Here is a 16,825-nt window from a genome sequence, read left to right as displayed (position 1 = left end):
TTGTTTAGGAACATATTTATGAATGACAATAAGACAATGTTGTTCTCCCTTCTCCTTGCTTACTTTGAGCTGGGACTACCTAACTACCATATAACTCTCTTAGCTGTTTTTCCCCAGCCTACCCTAAGCACACCACTAATTGACTAAACAAATGTTATCTCCTCCAACCACTCTTGGTAGTGGAATATATCAGGCAATGGAAATTTCTTTTAGAAAAAAAGTATTTTGTAGACTCTGGCCTTTACATGCTTGCTCAAGAGCAACTAAAAAGGAAGAGAATCCTTGGATCTTAAATCCAATGAACAGCTTTCTAGCTGTGACAATAAAGACGACAATTTGGCAAAGAAATCTTTTTTTGTTGTTGTCTTAATTCACCAAGCCAAGGCCTAACCAACTGCAAGTCCAGTACACCAGTTTACTCTACCTACATTCCCATTTACATTTTTTCATAATCACTATTTTCTTTGACAATTGATATCCAAAATGAACAATCTCACACCCATTGCTACAAACGCATTAAAATGGTGTTTTTCTTCTGTCATTGTGGAAGGCATGTTTTCAGGTTGCAATTAACTTTGGGGCCAGGGAAGTAATAATTAGGGTCTCTTTGCCTTGGACACAAATGAGTTCATTTATCAGCCTAAGAGTTGCAAATGATCAATTTTCTAAAACCAGTGCAAGCAAGCACCTCATTGCCTATACTTCTTTAAGCTTGAAAGCACCCAGCTTTCACTAAGGAAGGTCAGTCCAAAAGGCATGTATCCCATTAGGGGCAGGAAATAGATGGGAAGCAATAAGGAGAAATTTTTTATATAAAACAGAAGAATTTTGCCTGAAAGGCACTACATCCACCAAACTGTTAGAACAGGTAAAAAAGAGTAAAATCTGAAATCCAAGCCACAGTACTTATTGTCACCTGGAACTGAAGTGTTATAACGAAGCCATATATGGCTCAGGAACATGGGGGGAACCCCTTATGGGGTGACTGTTGTACAGGTGCATTCACACTTCCAAATATAGCTAGCTCATGGGTAATTCTACACTGAATGCTTCTATTTTTCTTAGGTGGTATCAATTCAGTGTGACTCTAAAACAGAAATGAAGCACTTTAAAAATGAAGAGTTAGCTCTTGAACTAACTCTTGAGCTCTTCCTCCCAAAAAACATGGTAAAAAAAAAGTTGGGGGGCTATCATCAATTAAGTGGAAGACTATCCTCTACCTATCCATCTAAGTGTGTGTGTGTGTGTGTGTCAAAGAGAAATAGAGCAAGGCACAAAAGGAGGTTCAGATAGACAAAGACTCATTACAAATAATATTTCATATACATTATTTGAGAAATAACATATACAACATATTATATACGTTATATTTAAATATTTATATATCCTCCATGAATATTCAGAAGGGAAATATAGGACACAAAAGGTCAAGATATCATGGATCGATGATCTTCATCTGTCTATTTTATCTGGGAACTTATATTTCCAGAGACAGTTATGACCCCAGACTTTATAATGCAATCTAGAGGCAGCATTTAATGGTGGCTGAAGGGGCTCTGGTTACCCAGTCTTTTCATTAGCAGATGGATCAGTACGAGTAAACATACTCTTTGTAAATCCTGCGCTGTGTTCTTGATACGCAAACACAACTTCAAGACAACCCCCTGACCCAGCTGCCACTCAATGGGTGCTCTAACTCCTCCCACCTAGCAATCTTGGAGCCATCTCTGAATGAAATAACCAGAACATGAATTTCATTCCACCACTCACTGGGAGGTGGTCGTTTTTGTTTGGTTGGTTGTGACGTTTCAGACTTTCTCCGCAAGTAGTTAAAAACTGACTTGCACTAGTTCCAAGGACAGATTATCTCCTGTTGGATGGGCTTGAAGGCCATTCGCCAAGCTTGGCAGTTGTAGAGGAAAAACGGTTAATTTCGCGAAGCTGCAAAGGTCCTTTCCAGCTCTGACTCCACACACCCCGCGAAACACTTGCTCCCGTCCCGTCCTCTGTCGTCTGAGCGCCCCTTCCCCGCCTCCTGGCGCCCTCTTTTCCAGTCACCACCCAGCCCCGAGGCTTGCGCACGCCCTCCCTGTCCACCCACGTTCTGAGGGTCTACGTGGCTATCTGTGGAGGGCAGGGCCCCTGTCTAAGAGCGCAGTGTTTCCCCGGCCTGCAGCAGGATCCAGATAGGGACAGAGACTCCAGCCAGCCCCAGTAACCCGGCATCACAAAGAGCTCCACTGAGCCCGCTGGCATCTGGGCTTCCCCTCATTAGCACATTAAAGCGGCTCTGTCCCTTCCCTCTGAGCCGCTCTGTCCATCCCGCTGCCTGCCTCTGTGGAGCCTTTTAGGCCCACGCTCATTTTGTCATCTCCCCAGTTCAAGAGGCACTAACCCTTTCCTGAAGCCTGTCAAACTCTCTTTCAGGAACCACAGGTACCGCGGAGCTCCTGGACTGAGAGGCACAATTAGACAGCAGAACATATGCCAGTGCTGAAATCGCCTTCCCAAGAGGAGGCTTGCTATATACTTCCATAAACACATATATTTATACTTTTATTAAATATATATACATTGATACTTTCTATTATATATATTTATACTTTATATGCACATATATATAAACAAACACAAACACATTGAAGTAAACAGCCTAGTGCCCTAGTTCATAGATTGGTGGGTTTCACTTCAGACCCTGACTGACAAGGCTCATGACAAAAACGACAGGGGCAGAGTAGGTACTGTGCATCAAAGTCACTGCAAGCCGAGGAAGCCAGTCAGCATTTATCACAGGCCGGATGACGGCGCAAAGCCGCCAAAACCCAGGCTCTGCTTTTAATTTTGTGACCAGGATAACAATTACATGGCACTTGGCAGCTTTCCAAGCCCTCTCCCAGCTGTTACTGCATGTAAAAATCCCAAACATCCAATGGGAAATGAAAAACTAGGATTATTTTAACCAGTTTACAAATGAGAGAATTGAAACCCCCAAAAGTTAAGTTGTTTTCCTGAAACAAAACATACGACACAGGCTAAAGGGGAGACTATCACTCCAGTGGCCCAGGCACAAAACCTGGAAGTCATTGCTAAGTCACATCTCATCGCCAGGCGTCATGGCTCATGGCTGTAATTCCAATACTCTGGGAGTCCAAGGTCGGAACATCACGTGAACCCAGTTCAAGACCAGCCTAGGGAACACAGCAAGACCAACATCCCTACCAAAAAAAATTAAAAATTGGCCCAGCATGGTGGTGTACACCCGTAGTCTTACCTACTCGGGAGGCTGAGGCAGGAAGATCACTTGAGCCCGGGAGTTGGAGGCTGCAGTGAGCTATGATCACACCACTGCACTCCAGCCTGGGTGATGGTGTGAAACTTTGTCTCTTAAAAAAAATTTTTTTAATTATCTTAATTCCCTCTTCTCTCTCTCTCTCTCATACCCCACTCCCCAATGCAATCAGGACCCAAATCCTACTGAGCCCCCTCAAATATGCACTGCCCCACTATCCTCACTTACATGATGATGGTTCTGGCTTCTTGGGCACAGATCTGAGTTCATCGTTTCCAAGGCGGCAGATTCTAAACAGCAGTAGCTTCTTTCTGCCCATCACACTGAATCCCCACCACAAATGTCAAATTTACGCATAACATTTCTTTAGTATATTTCCTTTCTTACTCTTCAAAATGACTGTTTCCCACTTCTCTTTGTACACCTCCCCCACCAACTAGCATCTTCGTTCATTATTGATAGCCTTGCCTCAGAATTCACAGAGAAAGGTAAGCCACCAGAGAGGAACTGCCTATTATTGCCACCACAAAATCATGGCATCTACCAAATTATCTTCATTTACGCCCCCCATTCTCAGCGTCTCCTCTGTACTATGGACAGTGTCCTGGTCCTCTCAAAGACTAGCTCCTCCCCACCATGCTTTGAATTCTACCATCTGAGCCTCCTCAAGGTTTCCTCCTTCCTTCATCCCACTCCTTCCTGCGATTTTTCCCTCTCCACTACATCATTCTCATCAGCACACAGACCTGTTGTATTATCTCTTCCATTAAAAGACTTTCCCTACACTCTATGCCTTGTTAGGACAACATTTCTCAAAAGTCATATTCTGAACACCTCCACCTCACATTCCCTCCCAAACCATTCCATCCACGTTTCCATCTGCACCACTCCTCTGACCTTGTGGTTGTCACAGCCCCAGGGTTCCCTGCGTTGCCAAACCACTGGTCATTTCTCTGCCCTTTCCTCAATTACTCTCAGCACAGTGGACTGCTTATTGCCTCCTTCTGGAAATGCCTTCTTCTCTTGGCTTCTGGACACCATACTCTCCTGGTTTCCTTCCTACTTCAGATCCTGCCTTCTCCAGTTCCTTTGCTGAGTCCTTCCTCTGTGTTTGACTCTGAGGGTTAGTGTGCCCCTCATATTGCTCTTGGTATCCCTCTTTCCCTCTATTTACATATGCATCCAGGACTTATGATCCCCAAATCCAAATTCCAAGCTCTGACTTCTCCCCAGAATTCCACACTCCAGCTTTCTTCTGACCTTTCCACTATACATCTCTAACTTTACTTGCCAAAATGAACTCTTTAATTCCTACCAACAAACATGTTCCTCTCCCAGTCTTTCTCACCTTAGAAAATGGCACCATCACTCACCCAACTGCTCAAGTCCAAAAAACTGGAAATGTTTCTTTATTCCTCTCCCTTAGCTGCCCCATCAAATCACTCATCCAGTCCTGTGTACTCCATCTCCCAGTGCAAACCACTCCAGATTACAACCACTTGTCTCCACTTCTGTTGCTACAGGCCAGCCAGCTTCCAACATCTCTTTCATCCAGTAGCTATGTACTTCTCCCGCAATCTGTTCTCCAACAGCAGCCAGAGTGGTCTTTTCAAAACATTAGCCAGACAACTCCTCTGCTTAACATCTTCCACTTGCTCCCCAGCCCATTTAGAACTGATACCTGCCTCCCTCTCTGATCTCCTCATTTACGCTCTCCTGTTTCCTGCTCTCCAGCCTCCCTTTCTTTCACATCATTATGCAGGCTTGTTTCATCTTAGCATCTCTGCCTGGAATGACCTTCCCCCAGAACCTCCAATGGCCATTTCCTTTTGGCCATTCTAATCTTAGCTTCAGTGTCATCAGAAGAGAGAGAGAGGACTGACCAGCCAAATTAAAGTACTCCCTCTTCCCTCTCTGTCACATCACCCCGCTTTGATTCTCTGCATATTATTTGCCACCGTTGGATACCTTTTTCATGTTTTTATTGCCTGCCTCTCTTGTAGAATGTAGTCTCCATGAGAGTGGAGGTCTTTTCTGTTTTGTTTCCCAAAGTATCCCTAACAGCTAGATTGTGCCTCTCACCTGACTCGGTAATTCTTTGTTAAATGGCTGAGGGGCTCCTGGTCTGTGCTCCTCAGAGCTTGAGATAAAGCTGTATCAGTGATCTGGCCACTCATGTTGGGACCCCAGGCAACCCTGACCCACCTTCCTGTCACCCAAACACAGAATGTGACCTCCTTAACTGTGTGATCTCTGAAAAGTCGTACTCCCCACTTACTGCCCATTCTACAGACCTGGGCTGCTGCCCTGTACTCCTCACTTCTAAACAGTTTCCCTGCCTCACATTCCAGGGCATCCCTTTAAGGCAAGGTGCCCCAGCTGAAGACCAGGCCATTTTGCTGGGGCCTTGATACTTAATGTAACTACTGTCAGCCTTACTCTACTGCTTCCACATCATCACCTTATAGGTATAGATTTTCAGCGTCATGACTAGTACCAACCTGATGCCCCCACAATGAGGAACACCCCCCCCACCAATCCATGATTAGATGCACTCCCAGAATCCAAATTCACTCTTACTTCCACCTGGATATCTGGCTGGCACCAGTGCTTTTCAAACATTCTATCATAAAATATCCATGTTTTTAACAATTCATTGAAGACAAAACTTTTATGAAATACAATCAAAATCAATTACGAGAAAAAAATGAAATGAAAAAAACAAAAAACGAAATACAAGACCTAATTCTTTAATATTAGGACAAAAAAAACATAAAAGTGCTCTGTCAAACTGCTATAGCTATTTCTAAACGCTTACTTCCAATTTCTGTTCTCATCACAGTCTGGCCTCACAGTCTGCAGTCCGGCAGGAGTCCATAGCCCACAGTCTGAATAGCTGGCTGCTGTCCTCCCAGTAGCCTCTAGCTCACTCAGCACCCTAGGCCCTGGAGAGCAGATCTCTGTCCTGTAGTGGCTTTCAATAACCTTTTAACAAACAAGTATTAAATACCCACTATTTGACAAGCACTGCTGAGTGCCTTCTCAAAAATAATCAAATCTTCTTTTATCTGACCTGGTCCAGATTCTGTTCAAAGCAGAGCACTTCCCTCTCCATCCTGGCTGCCCCCACCCCACTCAGACTCACCTTTCTTCCCCTCTAAATGACTGCAGTAGCCTCCTAACTGATCCCCAAACTCTGGTCCTTTCCTTCTCCTTTGTCCTATAGATATTCCCCCAGAGTATCGTATTTGGGCACCTCTCTGATCATGTCATTTCTCTACTCAATAACTTAAAATAACCTAGTAAGTCTAACTGCTTATTAGAGCATCTAAGGCTTTCCATTATCTGATCTCATCCTACAATCTAGCCTTAATTCCCTTTTCTTCCCTTTATATTGACGCATCCTACAATATTGTCAAACTAGATACTTAATTCTCCTCCAATCTCTTACTTCCATGAATGGCTCATCCTGTCTCACCTCCCCCTCCCTGTACATATTCCTTTCCTGCCCATCTTTCATTGCCAAGGACAAACGCCATCCCTGATCCCTCCTGACCTTTCTCCAGCCTAGCATGGTCTCTCCTTCTTCTGTGGTTTTATAAAAGCACTTAGCTGTATCACCACATAAATTTGTTTCCTTATCTAGAAAGGGAAGAAAAGACTAATCTTTGTTATTAAAAGAATAACATACAATATAATGTTTTATAATATAAAGTATATGCCTTATAAGGTAAAATTTGAGAACCTGAGTCATTGTCTAAATGCAAACTTTAACTCAAACATCTCAAACACTCTCATTAGGATGTATCAAATTATATATAAAAATCCAGTCCCTCCACCAACTCCTTGTTATGCTCTTGCATATTTTAAATCTCTCCGTCTGCAATGCACAAACATGTCCCCAAGCCCCACAAGGTTGTCTATGCACTGTCAGCACATTAATATTTTCAGAAAATTCTATTTTCTTGAGCTATATGGCAAGGACCTTCCTAGGTTCACCCTGAACAGAAGAATGGGATTCAAATCTGTTCTCCTTTTCCTTCTAGCATTCTGAGGCTGGATGAACATTAATAGCTGTTTCTTTTTTTAAAATATTTAAGCCCTAAGTGAAACAAACTCAATGGTATTCATCAAAAAAGGTCTGCTTCTTGAATCTATGTAGACGTTGAGTAATTTTATCATGCTTCAGTCTTCTACCCGGGCAGTTTTCCTAAAAGTGAAACAACTAATTGATGGGGATTTTTTGTCAGATCAGCTTGAAAACATCATTTTGGAAACTATATCATTTTGAGAGGTATATGTTATCCCTATTTCTATTTTATTTAAACTGCCCCCTTGATGGGTTCTATTGAAAGGATAATAACAGAAACTCCACCAATGGCACCCAGAGGCCATACCAGCCATTGTGATCCAGCAGTGCCCAACATACAATAGTCACTCAATAAACACTCATTGAATAAAATTCTCCCTGGATGAATGAATCAATGAATGAGAGAAGGAGATCTATCTTACAGGACAGATCAGAGTACTTTGTGCTTTCTCAGAGTCAGGTATGATCACATATTGTAGCCCTGTCACTCTAAATCTGTATATAATTAGTATGATTTGGTTTTAAAAATCTATTCAATGTTTGTTCAGTTATAGTAGGTTTCTCTAATTATTTTTTTTAAATGGAACATATTAGGAATTGGTGGCTTATAATCTTGGAACTTGCAAAACTATATTTAAGGGCTTGTTTTTTAATCCTCAGAGAGTCACATAGTAAATATTCTTAAGACAAAGTTTAGAATTTAAATTCAATAGAAACTCTCAATGTCCAAGTGTCCTACTTGGACATTGATTTTATGTAGGCTTGCTTCAAACTCTTCTGTGTATATCCTTAATGCTCTTTGGTTTATATTTCAAAAGGGTTTCAGAAATTTGAAAATAAATCTGAAGAAAATAAATCTAAATATAAGTTGGAAATCAGTTCATTCTAAATCAAATGGATGAGTCAGAATATATACACATATATATGTGTGTGTATATATATATGCAGATAGATAGATAGATAGATAGACAGACAGATAGATAGATAGAATTTTTTTGTTTTTGTTTTTTGGGGGATTTTTTTGAGATGAAGTTTCACTCTGTTACCCAGGTGGGAATGCAGTGGCATGATCTCGGCTCACTGCAACATCTGCCTCCTGGGTTCAAGTGGTTCTCGTGCCTCAGCCTCCTAAGTAGCTGGGACTAGAGGTGCACACCACCATGCCCAGATAATTTTTGTATTTTTAGTAGAGATGGGGTTTCGCCATGTTGGCCAGGTTGGTCTCAAACTCCTGACCTCAGGTGACTCTCCCACCTTGGCCTCCCAAATGCTGAGATTACAGTTGTGAGCCACCGCCCCTGGCTGAAAAAATATTTTTAAAACTTAAATTATAATATAATTCAAAAAATATACTCATGTTGCCACTAACTGAGTTGCCACTAACATTTTTCTAAGAAAATACTTCCTAAAGAATATTTATTGTTATTGTTTTCTTTGACATTTCTTGTGAAATTTCTTCTTAACTATTGTACATTCAAGGAGTCCCTGTATAATTCCAAAGTGTCAGAACAAGGTTAATACGGATTGCATATTGAACAGCTCATTTACATGATTCCAATATCTCGACATTTGGAAGCATTTATTTAGGCATTATATGTAACAATTCAGATTATGAATTACAACGTTCATTCTAAATAGTGATACACATGTCAAGTTTCCCAGTTAGATTTTGAGGTTTTGGCCCAAGAATAACGTTTCGTCACATGTGTGTCTTCCATAAGAGGGCTCAGCACATAGTTACTGCTTACGAATAAATGAATATAGACCTGTATATGTTCATGTTACCATTAAGAAATATGTCCAATATTCATAGGCTTTTTTCCATATATCTACTGAAGTCTGACTTCCCAAGTATACCTCTTGAGAAGCATAATCAAGAATTAATGTGTTTGAACAATGTACAGTGAATACTCACTGGCCTGAACACAAATGAACAAGCAAGCTAAACTAAAATCTGGTGATGGTACTTCCACATGCTGCATATTATTTTTATGAGAAATGGCAACTAAATAACAAAACATCTCTTGCATTAAGTAACTTTAGAGCTATATGAGCTATATAAGCAGCAGCTCAGTTGCCTATACCTTCTACATCTATAGATGTGTACAGTGAAAACAGACATCGATTAGGATGCCCCTAAGATACTGACAGATTTTGAGAAAGTAAAAGTTCAAAGAAAAATCACACAAAGACAAGAATATTTTAATACACGTTACTTACCTGAAAATGCATCATCTTTATCTGAGGTAATACAAATATTCCTTTAATGTGAACATTAGTTTCCCCAAGCACTGGCCATAAATACAAGTATACTGGGATAATCTTTTATTTTTATAATTTTGTCCTTTTAGTTAAAAATAAATGCATCCTTCAGACATCCTTTATTTACTATTAATCATAGAAAAGTCTATTTTTAATCACACCACCCAGTTCCACTTGGAATATTTTGTATCAGTCAACCTCATTACTAGCTGATCTTCCTCTTTTCATTTTGACGTGTTAGAAGGAGCAGCTTGAGGAAGAGTTTCACCATTAATTTCCTAACAAAAGCCTTCTCACTTGATAAGAAAGGATCATCTAAATTATATGTTTCCACCAACTGTATGGAATACCTAGAGTTCAGTCATATCCATTGGTTCATGATGTTCTGTCCACCTTACTTAATGACTCAGAAAGGCTATGTCCACATATTGTCCCATTTTACACGGTAAGTTTCCATGGTAAGTTTCCCACTTGGACATTGATTTTATATAGGCTTGCTTCAAACTCTTCTGTGTATATCCTTAATGCTCTTTGGTTTATATCTCAAAAAGGTTCCAGAAATTTGAAAATAAATCTGAAGAAAATAAATCTAAATATAAGTTGGAAATCAGTTCATTCTAAATCAAATGAATGGATGAGTCAGAATCAGTAGTGATTCCATTCTAATGATTAAACATTCCCACCATAAGACTCAAAGAGGCAGAAACCCCTTTATAATTTAAGACAACCCACTGTATGTCTTAATGGGAAGAAAGTGTATCAAAACTAGAAATTCACAGATATTTCTGTTAACAACTGAAAATAATACTCGTGTGGGAAAAGATAAATAAAAGCACACATATGCAAAACACAAAACAAGCTATCACTCATTTCTCAAAAACATTTCATTAAGAAATCATTTAGAGTAGAAAATCTTCAGGCACTTTAATATGTAGGTCAGTAGCTACTCAAAATCTACCTGATCAGCAATTTCTTTGAGAGGGTCATCAACTGTTGCCCTTGAAGTATTTTCTTTTTGTCGTTTTCTGCTTGCCTGTGGCAGGGTAATATATACTATACCATGCTAAGAAATAAGGGAAGGCCAGGCACAGTGACTCATGCCTGCAATTCCAGCACTTTGGAAGGCCAAGGTGGGAGTGTGACTTGAGGCCTGGAGTTTGAGGCCAGCCTGGGAAACAGAACAAGACCTTGTTTCTACTAAAAATTTAAAAATTAAAAAAAAAAAAAAAGCCAGGCATGGTGGTGTGCACCTGTATTCCCAGCTACTTGGGAGGCCGAGGTGGGAGAATCGCTTGAGCCCAGAAAGTCAAGGCTGCAATAAGTTGTGATCATGCCATTGCAGTCCAGCCTGGACAACAGACTAAGATCCTGCCAGAAGGAGGGAAGGAAGGGAGGGAGGGAGGGAGGGAGGGAAGGGAGGAAGGAGGGAGGGAAAGGGGGAGGGAGGAAGGGGGAGGGAGGGAGGGAGGGAAGAAATCTGAAGAAGACTTTGCTATATTTTTTTCTTGTTTGAATCAATACATTGATTGTTTCACAACTTTGAATATTAAAGGAGTACTAATTATTCCAGCATTTAAATTGTCTTATATTTCTTGCATCCCTTTGCCAAAACAATTTTGAGTATACCAGGGGAAAAAATGTGACATTCCATTAATTAATTTAAAAAATTATCTAGTGCCTCCTCTTTCACCAAGTCTTGAATATAATTACACTCTAATCTAACTGTTTCACAGAAGGGGAGTAGTCAACCAATGAGATGCCCCAATTGTTGTGTACAAAATGCAGCAATCCAGCTTGACAAGCCTTTCGAATAAGGGGAGAGGCTATGGAGTATACTAAGGAAATAAAATGATGCAGAATAATGTAAGGCAGATTTTATTAAGATAACACTATATTTCATTCTAAGCTTCTTGAGAGCAAGAAGTACCTTTAATTAATTATTGATGAGCAATTCTCTCTCTAACTCTCCCTGGGTAGACAGGATATAGATAACATATGTGTTTGCAATTCTTCCTCTGGGTTGTCAGATAGCTGTTCCTGTAGACTGTGACCAATGGCAGGCAATTCGCCAGGCTTGCCTTGCTCACAGTCTAATATTTCTCATCCCATTGCACCATTCTGTGTCTCAGCGTTACCCTTCTGGCCCAGTGGGACGCTAAGAGCTGACAGTGGTACAACCCCCATTTCAGTCACTGAAGAGACTAGCCCTACCAGCCCACAGCAAGAGAATGCTGCTAACCATATATTGCATGTCAAAAGTTGGAGAGATATTTTTTATATTGGCTCCTAGCTTCCCGATTTGGAACCACTTTCTGCTAAGAGCTCAGTTGCTGCATGCCAAGGGTAGAGGAAAGAAGACAAATGAAGACAATGAGTGGACAGGGCAATGTGGGTGAAGTATTCAGGAAGGAGGAAGAGGAAAAGAAAGCAAAAAAGGAGAAAGTAAGCAGATCGTGAGTTCTTAGAAAATTGACAAAAGATGCTTATGATTAGGCCCAGTGGGCCTGCCTGATATCCATTACTGACTAGTCCAACACATCATGAGGGTTCAAACCATACGGGAGCCACATCCAAGCACTCTGCAGAATCTCAAAAATTCACTCTCCCTCATACTCTTTACCACCTAGAGTCTAATCACTCTATAGCCACTATTAAGGCTCTCATTGACATAATTATGGCACAAAAGCGAAGCCCATCAGCATGCTAAATAAATTATGCCGTTGAGATTTTAAAACTTGCTAAGATTTTTCAGTCTCCTTACTAAAAATGGTATTTCTTGAAACAAATAGTTTCTTCTTATCCTTTAAGGATAAGGAAAAGCCAGCTATTCAATACAAAATATTATATTGAAAATTCTAAATAACTTTGAAAGATAAATAAATAAATAAATAAAATTGTTTTAGCTTAAGTCTAAAGGCTACAACCTTAGGATTCCATTCATGGTTGTATACCTGAGATGAAATGCCGTCAACACAACGTAAGTGTAAGTTCCTTCTGTATACACTGGGACTAGTACAACTCATGTCACAGATCGCTGAAGGTTTAATGAAACACAAGGTTCTATCCATAACGTAGCACGACTTCAACTTCATTTGCCTATGTTTATCCCACAGACTTAACTTAGAAAACAAAAATGAGTTGAATACATTAATTCATGTAGATCTTTATACTTTTCCAAGTCTTTTCTTCAGCATTATTTAATTCTCAAAATCATGGTAGGGAAGTAATACAAGTACTGTATTATTAAACATAATTTACAATGAAGAAACCAAAACCAAGTAGATAAATGGCTCTGCTGCAAACCACTTGTCTAGCTACTGGCCAAGGTATGATGACAACATACCCCTCACTCCTACCTCAGTGATCTTGTTTTTCTGAGCTCTATGATTCATTACATATCAAGAAATAACCTACATGGAATCAACAGTAACTTATAATTGAGCAAAGAGAAACTGAACAAAATATTACATCAGTATTTTCTGGTTTGATGAGAAAAAATAATAATTAAAAATATATTGTGCTTAAAAATGTAAACAGCCAATGACAAGGTATTTGCAATTCAAAAAAAAAAAAACCCACAGGTATTCATTAAAAAAACACAAAACCCACATAATATGTACTGAGCCAGCGTCTTCTTGATTTATTCTACTTTACCTTTTGGAAGGTGGTATTCTCAGCTACAAATCAAAGACTTAGTTCTATTACCAACTCGTGTCTCCCGTCAGAGTGAATTTCTTCTTGTTTGATAATAAATGGAAATCTACAGAAGTACCCACAAATAAACTAACACACGCATTAATTCTTCACCAGGGATTCTTGAATGGTTCGGGATTTGATATGACTAAATTAAACTGTACTCCCCAAATAAGGATATTTCTCAAGATTCTATTTCTGTACATAGTTTGTACTCCCACCAGAGCTTTGAGACCCAGACAGTTCGGTGTGAATTCGTTGGGAATCTCTGCTACCCAACACAGTGCCACACAAAAACCTGTATGAACAGAGTGACTGGAAGAGTTACCCCTACAGATGCATCGAAAGGCACCCATGCACCCAAATAAAAAAAACACAAAAAACATTCCCTATAGAATTTTTTTAATGTGTCAGCTCGTCAACCATCTCAAGTTATTTGAGTAGAAAAAGTCCCTTTCACATTACAGATGAGTCAGAGGTGCCCGAGGTACCCCCATTTTCACGTCAACCCAGGTCCTCATCCTAAAACGTCCTGGTCCTGAATCCACTACGCAGATTCCAGCACTGGAGGCGCCGGAGATCGGCACCCGCCCCCTTCGGCTTGGGTGCTTCGGAATAACTGGGCGCCGCCGGCTCACACACTACCTGCAATGTTTTACACTTTGCCTGGGTCTGTTCCAGGCCTCTAGCCCCCTCTTCGCTGCTCCCAGCCAGGAAGAGTCCGAGGGGCGACTGGAGCGTCAGGCTGGAGAAGTGGGTTCCCTCCGCCTGCTAGGCTGTCACTGCGACCCCATCCCCGCCCCGCAAGGGGTCGAATCCGCCCGGCAGGGCGGGGCGGGGTACAGCACGAGGCCCGGGACTTCCACGCCATCTCTGCAGCCCCGCACCTCCCTCCTCCGCCCTGGCTGGGTCCCCGCGTCCCCTCGACCACCCAGCGCAAAGCTTCCCCCTCTCGCCGGGGTGCAAGAGGGAAAGCGAAGTGAGGCGGCACGCGTGTGGAGGGTGTGAGTGCGGATACACATACAGGGCGACTAGGTACGAAATACCCCGCCTCTCACCGAACTCCCTCCTCGGACCAGCGGCAGCTCCGCCACTCCAGGGCTCCCTGCGCCGGGACAAAGCTGCCGCGGCCTCTCCACGACCGCGAAGCGCGTCGTCGCCGGATCTCCTCAGTCTCCCCCGGCCGCAACCCCGTCCCAAAGGACCCGTGGGCCGCCTGAGGGATGGAGGGGACCCGGAGCCGGGCGCCCGCAGCCCCTGCCCCCCGCGCCCTCGCCCGGCGCCGCCGCTCACCTGTTCAGCACTTTGCGGATCCTCTGGCGCACGCCAGCCCGGGAGGAGGCGGATAGGCTCCCGCCGCCGCCGCTGCCCTCGGCCGGCAGGTTCTCGATGGTGGTCACCACATGGTTCGGCGGGGCTGGCGGCGGCGGCTGCAGCTGCTGCTGCGGCTGCTCAGGGGGGATCATCGCGGTGGAGGCTGAGGCGCGGCGGCGATCAGAACGCAGCCGGGCGCATCGTGCGCCGGCTCCGGGCCCGGGAACGCGCAGAGGACCCGGCCGGGCGGCCGCGGCCCGGGAGGCGGTGCTGCCTGCGAAGCGGTGAGGCGGAAGGCACCCGAGGCTACGGCCGCCGCCGCCCAGCCCGCCACTCACTCCTCTCCAGTCGCAGTGCGCGAACCCTCGCTCCGGTGCCGCCGCCGCCACCCGCCCTGGCTCTTCCCGAGCCGCGTCCCCAAGTCCTGGCCCGCCCCGCGAAGTGTCTGCGAAGGGTGTCGCGCGGGGGCGCGAAGCTGCCGGTCGGCTCGGGGGAAGAAGTCCCGGCTTCGCCTTGTTTCCTCGTGCCCAGGTCTCCTCGGGGCGCACGGCGGCAGTTGCGCTGGCGCCGCCTCAGCCTGTACCCGGCTCTCTCGGAAAGCTGCCGTCTGTGTCTCACGGAGAGACCGAGAGTGAACCCGGAGAGCCGGGCGGGGGCGCCGCGGCGGCGGCGGCGGCGGCGGCGGCAGAGCGGGGCGCGGGCGGGGGACTTACTCGCTCTCCTCTCGCCAGAGGGCGCTGCCGAGGTGCCTCGTTGCCCCCGACCCTCTACTACCCGGTCCACAGAGGCCCACGGTCTAGGTTGTGGTGATTGTTTTGGTTTGGGTGCTTTTTAGGGGGACAGGGGGGCTGGGAATAGATCCTCCCTGTGGAGTTGGCGGGGATTCTTCATTTTTGCCCAAGCGCCACGGAATCCAGCACCACAGCCTGGGACAGCGGCAGGACGCCGACACAGGTGCCGACCCTGGATTAGAAACCCAAACCGAAAATCTTAGATGTTGCTCCTACTACACTCGCCATAATTGGCCTGGAGGAAATGGGAGGAAAAACTACTCACAAAGAATCAATTCTGGAAACTGGAAAAAGCGTATCAGACCAACTCAAAACGTCTCCGTTTGAGGCAATGTAGTGCTGTGAAAGGAACGTAGGCAGATTTGAGTTTCAGTGGCACATCTGAAACTTATCCGCAGAGAGACTCTAAGCAATTAAATTCTGAGGCATTCGCATCTGTGCAGCGAGACTACGCGTGTCTTTCTCCCAGGGGAGTTGTAAGACTTAAATGAGGTAAACCACCCAGCAGGGGAGCCTAACAGCTCCTTTAATAGTCCCCCAACTGCAAAAGGGAAAGTCCTGTGTATCTGCCGCAGAAATCTTGGACCATATTTCTGTCAAAGGAAACTGACTCTCTGCCCCGGGCATTCTTATACCAATTGATCCAGATCCCAATTAATAACCTACTCTTAAAAGAGAGATACTTTTCGAATTTTCCTTTATTTAGACCGTTTAGGTAGGGATCTTGCCTTGAAAAATGATATGCATTTTTTTAAAATTTTCGCTTCAGTGCGGTATGAGGAATTGAGTAAGTTTAACAGGTAAGTTTGTTCACACAAAGGCATGCTGATACCACTACTGAATCCAAATGCTCTGAAACCAGAAAATTAAAAATACCAGTGATAGGATTTGCCACTGAGAGAGGGAACTGGGGAGAAAATAACACTCAAAAAAGGAATGGACTATGTCCTTTGGACAGACGAGAAAAGGAATATGGAAGGATATATATAAGATGGGATTCTCTGTTCAGTTAACAAGGTCCCATTCCTTTAACAAAATTCGTTGTCTTTTATTAATTATCAAAAATATGAGAAAACAGGTATTTGTAAAATCTCTTCAATCTATATTTCAATTCCGTAAAACCTACTTGCTACCTGAAATATCCCTGAGGTTTCTTTCTACAGAAATTAACCCTAATTGGAACATTTTCCCTTTTATAATTGAAATGTCATCCTATTCTTTCTCAACAACCTTTCGTTCTCTGATTTTTCCACCGCAGCTTTGCACAGGACACTCTGAAAAATTATTACAAACAGGACCAAGGCTTGTAGCCTCATGGGCATTAAAATTCCAATAGTGGCAATAAATGTGCCCTTAGTGGACCCACCAAATGTAGCGGACATGAAT

The 16,825-nt window shown here is 43.3% G+C and overlaps 1 protein-coding gene across 1 annotated transcript in view; it reads right to left on the bottom strand.

The window, feature by feature from the left end:
* The window catches only part of SLC35F1 (solute carrier family 35 member F1), a 411,079-nt gene extending 396,087 nt beyond the window's left edge, over positions 1-14,992 (bottom strand). Inside the window, exon 1 of the mRNA XM_033234406.1 lies at positions 14,628-14,992. Coding sequence (XP_033090297.1) covers positions 14,628-14,800 — 173 coding nt within the window. The 5' untranslated portion in view covers positions 14,801-14,992. The remainder of the gene's footprint in view (positions 1-14,627) is intronic.
* Between the last annotated feature and the right edge of the window lie 1,833 nt (positions 14,993-16,825).

This window comes from Trachypithecus francoisi, unplaced genomic scaffold (genome assembly GCF_009764315.1).
Source record: "Trachypithecus francoisi isolate TF-2019V2 unplaced genomic scaffold, Tfra_2.0 Lachesis_group15, whole genome shotgun sequence".
Classification (NCBI taxonomy): domain Eukaryota; kingdom Metazoa; phylum Chordata; class Mammalia; order Primates; family Cercopithecidae; genus Trachypithecus; species Trachypithecus francoisi.
Note: the sequence above shows the minus strand (reverse complement) of the source record. Positions and strands in the feature narration are given on the sequence as shown.